The 14,343-nt window shown below is 38.4% G+C and overlaps 1 protein-coding gene across 1 annotated transcript; it reads left to right on the top strand.

Moving 5' to 3' along the window:
- The first annotated feature begins 1,130 nt into the window (after window positions 1–1,130).
- On the top strand, window positions 1,131–12,461 carry Eqtn (equatorin). Its single transcript, XM_059254536.1, has 8 exons — window positions 1,131–1,297; window positions 1,514–1,699; window positions 2,712–2,798; window positions 4,306–4,389; window positions 5,017–5,061; window positions 6,659–6,718; window positions 10,313–10,466; window positions 11,914–12,461. Exons 1-8 carry the CDS (start codon window positions 1,222–1,224, stop codon window positions 12,317–12,319), a joined length of 1,098 nt encoding a protein of 365 aa, XP_059110519.1. The 5' UTR covers window positions 1,131–1,221; the 3' UTR covers window positions 12,320–12,461.
- The last annotated feature ends 1,882 nt before the right edge of the window (window positions 12,462–14,343 follow it).

Raw genomic sequence — 14,343 nt, 5'->3', positions numbered from 1 at the left:
GACCCCCTAGGCTGAGAAACACTGCACTAGAGGAAAGGGTTCTAGAGAAGTGCCAGCTCAGTCTTTTCCACCTTCTGGTTCTCACTTGAGATAACTGGGAGAGTCCAGTGCTAACTGTGGAATCGTTTTCCCTTGGTTGACTGAGACGTTGGTCAAGAGCCTAGCTTGCTTTTCCATCTCTCCTTTGAACACACTGTCTCTGCTTCTCTTACCCTCATAAGAAACCAAACCCTGCTGAGCCTGCCCTCCACATCACCAGGCACCATCAGCAAAGGACCACAGGTTGTACTTCACTTATGCCCTTCCCCTTCACTGAAGACAAACATAAAGCCCTGTGATGCTATGCTGTTTTTCCTGCTTATGTTGTAAGTATGAATATCATCTGATGTGGAAAGGTTATCATCAATAATAATTGAAGTTAGCATACTTCAAAGTTAGGTGACTATAATAATGTCAATCATTATTATTATGTAAGTAATCCATGTACAAGGCCATATACATATATATATGTACATACATACATATATATGTACATATATACATATATATATATATATATATACACACACACACTGGAGTCACCTTTCAACTAGCTAAGTATGAGATAATTTTCTCAATTGAAATGTGAAGTAGAAGTTGGACCTCATTGAAAAAAATGTATTAAACAAAACAAATATGTTACATCTTATGGAGAAAATAATTCTTAAAATAAAAAAGATGTTTCATAAAACTTTTCTTAAAGAATTACAGTCAAATAGTTTGTGAATGAGAACTTAGAGGCTATTTGGATTGTTTTGAGTTTTGCTTTCTCTGACTAGATTTTCATTTTGTTTTGTTGTTCTTGTTGTTGTTTTTAGCAGATTGCAGCACCCTGACAGACCTGATGTCATTAGAAACAAAACCCTAAGTTCCAAAGGTTTTTATGTCATTATCAACAAGATTGATTATTTATAATTCATGGACCAATAACTAATATTATTTTATGAAAACATATTTGTTATCTTTCAAAGAAAGAAGTGTTTATTTTTAAAAACTAAAATCATCGTAACGCCAAAAATGAAATGGTCAATAGAGTCACAAAGTTCTGGGCATTTCTCTGGCATTCTGTTTCCCACGAACAGTGATGTCATAATGTCCTACTGAGTCTTAGGTCCTGCTGAGCCACAAGAAGGAAGCCCTGAGGAGACAGTAGATTGCTGGATAAATCACATCAATTTCCCAATGGATTTTATATTGTTTATCTTTTTATTTGGGGTTTTCATCCCAAACATTAGCAATCTACAGTCCAATGTGGAACGTAAGTAAACATTTAAAATTAGTCAATCAGAAGGTTGATTCTCAATAACAGAGAGTAAGCATATGGCAGTTTTCTGCAGGATGATTGAAAGTTGAAGATGCAATATAATTTAACTTTTAAATCTCAATCTCTAATTGTGAAAAAATTTCAGTGAGAGAAAGCAGTAAAGAAAATTAACATATTTTATTCCATTCTGTGTCATGTTTTGTTTTTCAGGGAACCCTGAGGTGATGCCTTCAGATGAAGAACAGTATTATTCAGATGATGAAAATCTGGCTAATAGTGCTCCTCCTGTGCATGAAAATATAGATGATACTCATGTTATACATAAATCAGAAGAAAATGAAGAAGATACTCCTGCTAATGAGAAAACTGGCAATTACTATAAAGACATAAAACAATGTAAGTGTTTTAAGTTAATAGCATATGTATGACTGATTACACTGGTTTGATTTTCCTTAATCCTGCCTTATAATGTCTCATCACTATATTATTTCCTAGTTTTGAAATTCTAATTTACTTTGTAGGCATTTCAGTGTGTAAACAAAGCCTTATTTCTTACAACTTTTTTTCATGAAGTGTTATGAAATTTTATAAGGTTATCTTTGCTGCTATTTCTGTCTACTGTGGTTCATCCTGGCCTCGTGATATTTCCTTTAGTAAAAACTGGTCTATTTGATGGTAAGTCAGCCCAAACTTATTTCGAGGCGTGGATCCATTTCTTAACGCTGCTGAAACAAAAATGCCACAGATTAGGAGGATAAAGACAATAGAAAACTAGTTTCCTATAGTTCTAGCGGCTGGAAGTCAAAAATCAAAGTAGAACCAATCAAGTAAGTGCTCCATCCAAAGCCAAAGGTTGAGAACCGTTCCTTCCTTCCTTCGGCTTCTGGTGGCTTAGGTGTGTCTTGGCTTGTGGCAGCAGCAGTTTGTGCCTCACCCTCTTGTGTCATATTCTCCTCGTTTCTTCCTGCAGACTCCCCTTTTGTATGAGACAGATCCATCTAGGAGCACACCCTACTCCAATCTGGTTTTAACTGGATTATAAGCTCAGCAACCCTATCTCTAATCCTGTCTCATTTTCTGATGTACTGAGGTTAAGATTTAGTGACATTTTGCCTACAAATTGATTTTGGCATCTTATAGCCATATACATATTTTCCATGAATTTCCTTAATTGTTTCTCACAGTTATGTATCATAAGAAAGTTAGTTTGACTTTTTTCCTTATGAATTTTCAGCTTGCTCCTTGCTCCCCTTCCTTTGAAAAAGTCTCATATTTTTTGTTGTTTATAATTATTTTTTCATTAGTCAGTGGATACTTTTTAAAGTTTAAAAATACACTATGATGAAAAAAATATAACAGACAAGCAGTGATTACTGGTTACTAAAGACTTCTGATTTTCTGTTTGTAGATGTGTTCACCACACATAATCCAAATGGCACAGACTCTGAAATCTCTGTGAGTGCCACAACTGACCTGAAGTTTGTGCTGAAGAACTGTGAGTACTAAATGCACAGTCCACAGCTCCACAGGCAAATCCCTTAGGGCGGGATTCCAGAACAGATCAGGGACAGGGGTGAGGCCTATGATTCTCCTCTAGAGTCCATCTTGTGCTTCTAGGCACCAACAGAGTTATGTCATCTCCTGTTTTTGTTTTTCCTAAATTTTCTTCCACAACATTTTTTTTTGTGTGTGTGAAGCTCTATGAGCATTCCAGTGACCATTACAGAGGAAGCAGACAGAGTCTCTCAATTCTAACTCTGTTTTCCAGTTTGCATGGAAAGAAACATTAACTAAATTTAGGATTCCAGACTATTGCTCATCTTTATTAAACCCATATTTGTGGGGTTTTTTTCTCTTTTATACTTTGAATGGTGTGAAATAGCAAAAAGTGACTCTTTCTGGCTATGGCAATTTCGATACTGGGACAGGCTCATTAATGCCTCATTATTAATAAATTTACTTGACAGTAATGGAGAATTTGGGCAGTTCCAAGTCTTGTGCCAGTCACACTTTTAGGACAAACTTAGTTAAACTACCAGGGGCATCTTGCTTGTGTAGAGCAAACATCTTGAGTTGTGTGGGGAAAGTTACAGTTAGCTGACTCTTAATCACCCCAGACATGTCAAATTTCCAAAAAAAAAAAAAAAATGAATTACTGAAAACCATAGTACCCAAGGAAGAGATTCCAAAACCATAGATTCCTACCCCACAACTAGAGGATTGTCAACAAAATTGGAATGAATAAAACTTTGTGCCTTCTACATGTGGGTGTTGTAGGAACGTTCCAGAAGAGCTAGTCTATCAAGTAAACAATGAGCCCCAGGATAGCTCTTTCACTAATGATAAATTGCTTCAGCATAGTCTCTAATGCTCCATGGAGAGTGGGGTAAACTGAGGCACCTGGATGTAGGAATAAATGGTTGCACTGTAGCTTGGACTTTTCACCTGTTTTGAGTTCTGTCTGAATATTTATTTTCTACCCTTTCTTATTAACAGGATACCTGTGATGGATTTGTAGGCTCTGTGGATTCATTCTGCCACTCCGCAGAAATTGCCCTTTAGTGGGGTAGTATCCCATACGGAAGTTATGCTACTGTTTTGTTTTGTTTTGTTTTTTAAGTTAACTGATACAGTTTAAACACTCAGTGATGTGACCATATCGACACATTGTAGGCTGAGATTTATACTAAGGCCTGTGTAGGGAGCCTGCCGAAGCCAGCCATCTTAGCCAATAGCTCATCATTACCTCTAAAGGCCTGGGTTCCAAGCTTTTCTTCTCTTTCACAGAGCACAGATGTATTATTCCTATTTCAGGCAACCCGTAATCACAAAAACACTATTCTCCATTGCCTTCTTTCCTACTCTTCATTTCTGATAAAAATGCCATTCTCTTTCCTCTCTTCTCTCCTTGTCTTTGTTCCATTTGTAGTCTTAAAATATGGAAACCCCAGACATTTGGTCAATGTTTTAATATGTTGAAAATACTTTATCTCTTTTCCTAGATAAACTCGTCAGTGCAACTACAGCTAAAACATCTGCCGGCGAAGAAGCGAAACCTTATGAACCCTTGCGTAAAAATATTCCAAGTATTAAAACTACTACACTGTATTAATATCTAGAGCATGTTATTCTATAACTTAGGCAATGAGCTTTCACTGCTCTGAACATGACATAAGTGAATAGCATGCCTAAAGAATCCATAACACTATCATTTAGAGCCATCCTGGAATCTTTTAAATGGCAAATATGTAAGAGTCCATTTTCAGAGGTACCTGACCAGCTATAGGAACTGAACTTTTAAATATTTAAATATATATATTTAATATATATTTGATTTATATATAATTAATATATAATATTAATATATAAATATATATAAATCATTTATAAATGTTTAGATCTATCTAGGACAAATATATGGGGTATATTTTAATATTTTTGATGAGAATGTAAAATTTTCTACTTGATTAAGGAATAAATGTATCTGGAGTCATAGCAATTAATGTTTCCTAGGATTATTTGAGGGAGGGTCTTAGGAGTGGGAGGCTACATATTCAAAATCACCATTTTATTTTCTTGCCAAGATCATTGTTCCTTATAAAGTATTTGTGAAGCCATAAAAATCCAGGATAACTCTCCTAAACTTTTTGAGTGAGCACATAATTGTAGACAATAGATTCTCACCTGTTGCCCATGTCATCTCTTTTGAACAGCATCAACCCCCAATGTGCCTGCATTTTGGACAATGTTAGCAAAAGGTAAATTCATGCAGTTAGGTAACTGGGAAAATGTTTCAAACATTTCTATTTATATTAATTATCTGACATTTTATATAAGAAAGACAAGACTGGTCTAAATATTTCTAACAATAATTAATAAGTTCATGTTTGTTGCCCCTTGTAATATGTAATATTACAAATGTAATATGCCGAGAAATGATAAAGCTGCAGTTTCCGATTCTTTTGCATCCAGAAGTATATCCTCCAACAAATGTTATAGTCTCGAGCGTATCTTAAAATCACAGAGGACATTTGCTGGTATAGGGGAGTTGGTTTTCTTGTCCTTGTGTTGTAAGTAACTATCACAGTCTTCCTGTTTTATAGCTTTGACTTGAGAAACAGATAAGCCCAGATAAAAAAACTTTCAACTAAGTGCATGATCCAGCATTTTAAGCAAAGTTTTTGCCCAGTATAGTCCCTCCATGTTTGGGGCAGCATGTGTATAAACACACAGAGATGCACATCTAAGTGATGCACATATAAGTGCAAAGTACCAGTATATATTTGTGCATGAAAGTAATGTGTATAGCATGAACACACAAGCATACATGCACAGCACAATACATAGATCAACCTATGCATCCATATAGTTTGTGCAGATACAGACATATGTATTAAGATATATAATGAATTTGTCATATACATATGCATTATAAAAATGAAATATACATCATATTCACTCAACCATTATTATTTGCATATTGTGTATTTACATTCAGTATTACCTACTCGAGACTAAGATCTCTGTTAACCTAAAATCAATATTTGTAGAACCTTCAAGATCATTTGTCGATATGACACAATTTCAAATATTTTTAGTTGCCTGACAGTCATACTTTGAACTAGCCTTTGTGGTGATATTGTGTTCCCCAATATATTGTACATCCTAATAAACTTATCTGGGGTCAGAGAACAAAACAGCCACTAGATACAGAGGCCAGAAAATGGTGGCACACGCGCCTTTAATCCTAGCATTTCAGAGGCAGAGATCCGTCTGGATCTCTGTGAGTTTAAAGCCACACTGGAAACAGCCAGGTGTAGTAACAAGAGCCTTTAATCCCAGGAAGTGATGGCAGGAAGCAGAAAGGTATTTAAGGTGTGAGGACAAGGAACTAGGCCTGGTTAAGCTTATAGGCTTTTGAGCAGCCGAGTTCAGTGGAGATTCATTCTGGATGAGGACGCAGAGGCTTCCAGTCTGAGGAAACAGGATCAGCTGAGGAATTGGAAAGGTGAGGTGGCTGTGGCTTGTTCTGCTTCTCTGATCTTCCAGCATTCACCCCAATACCTGGCTCTGGGTTTGTTTTTATTAAGAACTTTTAAGATTCATGCTACAGGCCTCTAAGCATAGTGTTCAATAGTTTGTTAATGTCCCTAAATACTATAATGGACCCTGTGGGAAATACACATGTATCAGATAAGCTCTTTAGAACCTGAGTTGTAGAGATGTTCCCTTTACAAAACAATACTACAATGAATAATAAGAACAGACTTCACATAATATACACACACTTTTACACACATGTAAAAATTTTAGTAAGTGAATCTTACTTATAATATCAACACATTGTTTTAACAGCTATAAGTGGATCAGCAGGGAACATGGGTGATAAAGATCAATTCTTTCAACCAATTCCAGGTAAGAACAAAGTACTTCAATTAATAGATACATAAATGTCACCCGAATTTTAGTGACTGCATTGTGAAACAATTTCTCATAAAAAAGGGTAATGAGTGTATGTGGGAAAGTGTAATGATGGTTAATGCCATATCAAAGAGGACATTGATTACATTAGATAAATTATACTTCTCAAGTATTCTTGTTGCTCTTTTACCAATGACTATTATCATCTCCCTGTCTTCTGACTCACAATGTTGAAACAGATTAAGACAGGTAAGTGAATAATACATATAATATGTATAGTCTTTTAAAAGTAAGCTTTACTTTAAGGTTTTAAATTTAAAGAAAGCAATAGCAAAAAGTACAAAGTTCTCTTATCCCACCCTCCTTTGGTTTCTACTTTTTTGATGTTAAGATTGTGTGTGTGTGTGTGTGTGTGTGTGTGTGTGTGTGTGTGTATCACATATGTGCAGGTACTTATGGAAGCCAGAAGAGGGTGTCAGATCCCCTGGAACTGGAGTTACATGTGGTTGTGAGCCTCCTGACTTGGGTACCAGTGGAAAATCATATTAAAAGGCAGTGTTTTAATTTTTCTCACACCCTTTGTCCTACAAGTAAATAATTGTAAAATAGATATATTTGGTGGCATATCTGTCTGCTCAGTTCTGTAATGAATTATTTGACAAATGTAGCCCTTGCCTTGAGCTGCTTTAAGAAAATGGAATGAGTCTTATTTATATTCAGGAATGGCAGATGGTGAGTCACCTTAGAAATAGGTTGTCACCGGGTGGTGGTGGCTCATGCCTTTAATCCCAGCATTCAGGAGGCAGAGGCAGGCGGATCTCTGTGAGTTCGAGGCCAGCCCGGTCTCCAAAGCGAGTTCCAGGAAAGGCACAAAACTACACAGAAAAACCCTGTCTCAAAAAACGGAAAAAAAAAAAAAAAAGAAATAGGTTGTCATCTCTCTACTTAGCATTTAAGTGACTAAACTTGGAGTTGACTGGTTTTCTACCATTTATTGAGGACACACTATAAAGCATGTATTCTGATGTTTTAGCCACATTATGCCAGTTCTCCCAACAAGACTATTTTATGAAGAAATTGAGGCATAAAGAAAAAGCCAGCCCAAACCTGCAGTTAACTTCCTGTAACTTCTAGTGTTTATACATTGTAAAGCCTCCTCTGGTTCTGACCTTGACTTTGATAAATGTGCTGCGTTAGGAAGAGTAAGGGATTTGTAGAAAAAGGAGATTGAGGCAAACTGTCAGATATCCTTTGTTAGGAGAGTCCTAGGCAGCCATGAGGAAACCCTGAAGTGAAAAGCAATTAGGAGAGATAGCATCATGGCCCATGAGTAGGTAGCCATGATAAGGCCTTGAAAGGACATAGATCCTTCAGTTCCTGGAATATCAAGAGAGATACAACATCATGGCCATAGGCAGCTATGAGGATCTTTAAAAGGGCTAGGCCGTCTAGTTCTATTAGCTTCCTTCAGATCTGGAGTGTCTGACTATTATAGGTTTAGGACTGAGTAGAAGATAAATTTCCATACCATCAGCTTAGTGTGACCTAGCCTGTGTGCCCCCTGGCTCAGAGAAAGGCTCTAGACAAGAGAGTAAAGCTACAGTACAAGGTTGTCTTGGGCCTAGCTGTCAGAGAAGAGAGAAGGGTTGGGAGAGAACTCAGTGAGAGCTATAAGGTCACAGCAGTTCTCTGTAATTCTTTCCTCCCCTCTCTCTGTCCCTCCTCCCTCCCTCCCTCCCTCCCTCCCTCCCTCCCTCCCTCCCTCCCTTCTTCCCTCCCTCCCTCTCTCCCTTCCTCCCTCTTCTCTCTCTCAGACAGGGAATGTGGCTTGATTTCTGGGAGACAAAACAGCAGCTAGAGGTTCTATGAGTTAACTCCAAAAACACACCCATTATTTATTTTTTTTATTTTTAATTTATTTTTTTTATTTTTATTTATTTATTTATTTATATATTTTTTTTTTTTGGTTTTTCAAGACAAGGTTTCGCTGTGTAGCTTTGAAGCCTGTCCTAGAACTCACTCTGTAGCCCAGGCTGGCCTTGAACTCACAGAGATCCACCTGGCTCTGCCTACCGAGTGCTGGGATTAAAGGCGTGCGCCGCCGCCGCCGCCGCCGCCGCTGCCGCCGCCGCTGCCGCCGCCGCCGCCGCCGCCGCCACCACCACCACCACCACCACCACCACCACCCGGCAACACACCCATTTATAAAGACTTTTGGGAGCTGAGTTTCAGAATTACCAGAGCTACACAATGACATCCTGTCTCAAAAAAAAGAAAGAAAAAAGGAAGGAAGGAAGGAAGGAAGGAAGGAAGGAAGGAAGGAAGGAAGGAAGGAAGGAAGGAAGGAAGGAAGGAAGGAAGGAAGGAGGAAGGAAGGAAGGAAGGAAGGAAGGAAGGAAGGAAGGAAGGAAGGAAGGAAGGAAGAAAGAAAGAAAGAAAGAAAGAAAGAAAGAAAGAAAGAAAGAAAGAAAGAAGGAAGAAAGAAAGAAAGAAAGAAAAAGAAAAAAGGCTTTGGGAACTAGAGGTGCATTTAAGGGGGCAGTTCATTTTAATATAATCTACTTGATTATTCCTAAATGGGTATGAAAGTCAGATAATAGTCAATGACAGCTGCATTCCATTCCACTTGCTTTAAGATCACACTGGGATAATATAATTTTTACTCTTTATTGGTATTAGGAACCTAGACCTTTCAACATGCTAGCGAGAGCTCTACTGGGCTGTATACCAAGCACAATAATTAAAATGTTTAAAAGTCAGAGAAGATTGACACGGGAGTCTAGATCTGTCATTGAATATTACCTACATATTACCTAGAAAGTCACGAAAGCCCTTGAAACACTGTGAGTGGTCGTGGGAGCACTGTGAGAAGGGAAATTTCAACATTAAATATATTTTGTCTGATGTATTCTCATGAACATCCAAAATCTGACAGTAAAGAAACATCTTCATCAGATTTTATGAGATTCTTAATGTCTCTGGAGCCAGCCATGATTTTGTGACTTAACTCACTTCGGAGTCTAAAAAGTCACTTCTCTTTCTTTTTGTAATATCAAGCACACTAACTTTAATCATCTTGGTAACAAAATTGCAAACTTATCTCTTCAGCCTTAGAGAGGAAACCACCAATACTACACACTTTTAATTCAAAAGAACAACCAGTGTGTGCCCAACAACAGGGCATACACCTTTCCTTTCAGAAGAACCAGCACCTTGTAAATTGTTCTAATAACCTTTTCCGAGACAGTAAGTTACTTAAAGTGGTTTCTAGTAAAGCCAAGAAGAAAGGCTGCTCCATAAAAATGTTTTCCTGGGTAGCTTGGGCTTAAAAGCACATTTTGATTAGTAAAAGATTTGCAAACTTCTGTGAGTATCTAAAATGGAGTTAAGCACAGCTACTCCAAGATTGTTATGAAGACTAGAGAGAAAGACTGTGTACGCGGATGAAAAATGGCCCTTTTTTTTTTTGCCATTGTCTGGGGTAGGAAGAGTGAGATGTGAATGCTGCAGCTATCTTCTGTTTTCCTTATTCCTCAAGGAAAACATGCACAACAGTCAGTTTTCTGTATTGTGTTTCTTTCCTCCCAGGCTCTGATTTGAACAATACCAACGAAGACAAAATGTTAGAGTTAGAGGAAATCAAGCTCAAATTAATGCTGGGAATCTCACTGATGACCCTTATCCTCTTAATTCCCCTCCTGATATTTTGTTTTGCCACACTGTGCAAACTGAAACACCTAAGGTAAGCCTACTGGCCTTTTCAGTCTTCAGTGCTAGTCCGTGGCATCATTCTCTCTCCCTCCCATCTTTAGTGGATTAATAGGAATATGTACCCTCCTCAGTAATGGATAAGATATTCAGCTCGAATCTACTTCCTCTATGCATCGGGAATGTGAGCCCTGTTTCTGAGAATGTCTCACTGTATTTGCCCCCAGTAGTTTAAATAGTCATAAATAAAGTCACAATTGATTAGGAAGAATATAGAGACTTTAGACAATGCTTCCTCCCTCTGCATTCCTGCAAAATAGCCCTGGAATACAAAGGCCATTTACTCTTTTCTAATTAGCTCATTTGCTTGGGGTTTAACATTTAAATTTTTTGGTAGCTTTGCTTAAGACCTTGAAAGAAACAGAAAATCTGCCACTTTTATGCCTTGAGGCCTAGACATTTGTCTTAAATAATCATTTATCTTTTCTTATAAAAATATGACTTCTGCCGGGCGGTGGTGGCGCATGCCTTTAATCCCAGCACTCGGGAGGTAGAGCCAGGCGGATCTCTGTGAGTTCGAGGCCAGCCTGGGCTACCAAGTGAGTTCCAGGAGAGGCACAAAGCTACACAGAGAAACCCTGTCTCGAAGAAAAAAAAAATATATGACTTCTAACAGTGTGAGTTGGGTGTGTCTCTCTTTTGCCTGCTCTTGGGACCCTCTTCCTCCTACTGGATTGTCTCATCCAGTCTTGATATAAGGGTTATGCCTAGACTTATTGTCACTTGTTATGCTGTGTTCAGTTGCTGTGCCTGGGAGGCCTGCTCTTTTCTGAAAGAAAATGGAGGAGCAGTGGATCCAAGGGAAAGAGGAGGTGGGGGAGAACTAGGAGTGGTGGAGGGAGGGAAGGCTACAGTTGGGATGTATTGTATGAGAGAAGAATAAATAAAAAGAATTATATATATAATATATATATATATATATATTATATATATATATTTCCATTTGAACCTGAGAGCCTGGTCTCTTTACAACATTTTTTTGTACAGTATCATAAATTACTTTAAACCTCCACAGGATTACTTTTTAATCTTCACCATTCCATTACCTTTAATTTTACTCTTTGACTGTGGTGCTTTGATAAGGTACTTCTCCGACCCATTAAACCTGTAATGTTAAATGTTTATTTTCTCTAATTCAGCTTCATTTTATGTTTCTTGTTAAGCCTTTATTACTTAAGGCAATCTTTATTGTTGGCTTTTAAATTCTAATATTGACGTTTGAGACAGGCTGCGTACACCAGGCATTCGTTGTTCATTTACATGAGGATTAAATACAATACAACTACAATGAAAAACAAACTATATCCTTTGCATTAATTAATACATTGGACAGACTCTGTTTCTGTTTTTAACTGTTCTGATTTGAGTTACATGTATATACAACTAAAGATAACTCCTGATGTGTGTTCTCTTCTTTCTAGGGACAAAAGTTATAACAATCAATACACTGTGAACCCGGAGCTAGCCAATCTGTCTTACTTCCACCCCTCAGAAGGGGTATCTGACACATCTTTTTCAAAAAGTGGAGAGAGCAGCTTATATTGGGGCAACACTTCTTCAGACTTGAGACAATCCAGCTCAAAAAAATCAAAATCTAAATCTATGGATTTTTCTACGGACCCGAATCAAATAGCCTTAGGTGGAAGGCCAACATCAAACTTCCTTCCGCCCGAGCAGTCAGCCTTCCTTCCTTCTGAGGAGCCATACTTCCTTCCTCCTGAGCAGCTGGGTGAGCAGCCAGGTGAGAATGCCTTTGTTGAGGCAATGGATGCGGAGCCCATGGTGGATAGGATACCTACTGATGAGGAACAAATGATCTCTGAGTAAATAACTTTAATTCTTTGGTCATTTAAAAAAAATATCTTTTTGTCTCACATAAACTTCCTAATTTTGAAACTGCAAGTTTCAGAGAAATCTAAGTTTTCTGATGTCCTAAGGGCATATTCAATAAAAACTATCACAGTTGTTATTTGTTATACAAATTATTTAAAAGAAAATGTACAAGGAAATAATTTAATGGAAACTCATCAAATAAAAACAATGCTGGAGACTAGGTTGTGAATGGTATTCATGACTGTAAGTAGCTCAGTGATAGACCACTTGACTAGCATGCCCAAGACCTCCTTGGACCCATCAACCCGCCCATCCATTCATCTTTAAATGAGGGCATTTACATCTTTACCTTTACCTATGCCTGGATACTACTATCTACATCAAGGCCAAAAACATCTGGCTTATGTTTCACTAACTAAACAGTAGTACCACCAAGAGACAAAACTAAGTTAGTGGTAGAAACTTCTGGCATTCTTGAGTTGTTTTGAAGTGATGCAGCTGCTCTCACCGATTGCCAGCAAGATAGCTCAGCTGGAAAAGCTGCTTGCCATACCCTGAATTGACAACCTGAGTTGGATCCCTGGACCACACAGTGGAAGGAGTGAACTATTACTCAACTCCTGCTTGTCCTCTGACCTCCCCAGGCATACTGTGGTGATGAGAAATAAAGCATTTCCTCCATTTCTAAAGTACTTGTAATCTTTTGGGATAAATCATGGAAGAGATCATTCTAGCAGATAATTTCCAAGAGAGGGAGTCATTAACTAATTTGTTTAACAGCTCTCACTCCTATCAGTCCCAGGCACCCAGAATCATTGTGCTTTAACTGAAAAAACAAAAATCTCAAAGGATAATTGAAGTTTATTAGTAACTATAGAGGCTATCTATACCAAGAATATTTCAAGTTACCTGGACAGATGAAATAGGGAGATGATACTGTTTCCTTCAGTGGGACAATTCTAGGGCATGCACCAGGTCATTTATAGGTATGTGGGTGTGGGGAGTACCCAAGGCAGATGGCATTGCCTTTCTTAATCCTCTTCATGCCAACAAGCTTCCAGACACTTTGTGTCACACTGAATTATACTGTCCTATGAAAAGTTTGTTTACTTTACAAATCAAGTTATGGAATCTCATGGGCTGTGAATGTAGCTTAGTGAGTAGCATACTTCCCTAGTATGCAGGAGGCCCTGGTTTCCATCACCAGTACCAGATAAATCTACATTGGTAGCACACACCTGTAATGCCAACACTAGGGAGGTAGAGGGAGGAGGATCAGAAGTGTGGTTATCTTTAACTACAAGGGAGTTTGAGGCCAACCTGGAATACATGAGACCCTGAGTTAAACAACATGGAATCTCAGGTAAGCCAGATCCATGCCTTGCCTGAGTTCATTTGCTTGGGAGTGGTGAAGATAGAATATGCTTCTAAACTGAGTTTCTGACCATGATCCACAAAAAGTCAAAGGGCCTTAGGAACAAGATAAGTCCAAGACATCTATTCCTCGAATCCTAAATGGTCTTATAACAAAAACCCAGAGCCAGATATCAAGGTGGAAGCTGAAAGATCAGGGAAGCAGAGCAAGCCACAGCCACCACCTCTTACCCCACCAACTCCTCAGCCTGAAAGAGCCAGAGTTCCTGTCTCCTTCTGCTTTATATACCATTCTCTGCCCAGCCATATCACTTCATGTTTCAAACTTCCCAGTGCTGGAATTAAAAGTGTGTGCCACCATTGCCTGGCTCTGTTTCTCTTTTAGACTGGATTAATCTCATGTAGCCCAGTGTGGCCTTGAACTCACAGAAATCCAGATCTGTGCCTCTGCCTCCCGAGTGCTAGGATTAAAGGTGTGTTGCTACCACTGCCTGGCCTCTGTGGCTGGCTCTGTCCTCTGATCTTCAGGCAAGCTTTATTTCTTAGATTACTAACATATCACCGTAACATCAGGTTTCTAGGTGTTATTTCCACTCAAGAGAAGTTGTTTTCACTACCTTTAGCTTAGGAAGATGTTTCTTGTT

This window comes from Peromyscus eremicus, chromosome 2 (genome assembly GCF_949786415.1).
Source record: "Peromyscus eremicus chromosome 2, PerEre_H2_v1, whole genome shotgun sequence".
Classification (NCBI taxonomy): domain Eukaryota; kingdom Metazoa; phylum Chordata; class Mammalia; order Rodentia; family Cricetidae; genus Peromyscus; species Peromyscus eremicus.
This window is presented reverse-complemented; position numbering and strand designations above follow the sequence as displayed.

Excerpts from the sequence above, each read along its gene's own strand:
- Eqtn (XM_059254536.1), top strand. The coding sequence starts at position 1,222 with ATGGATTTTATATTGTTTATCTTTTTATTTGGGGTTTTCATCCCAAAC. Across the intron at positions 1,700-2,711 it reads CTATAAAGACATAAAACAAT|ATGTGTTCACCACACATAAT; the intron begins GTAAGTGTTTTA and ends TTCTGTTTGTAG. Across the intron at positions 6,719-10,312 it reads ATTCTTTCAACCAATTCCAG|GCTCTGATTTGAACAATACC; the intron begins GTAAGAACAAAG and ends CTTTCCTCCCAG.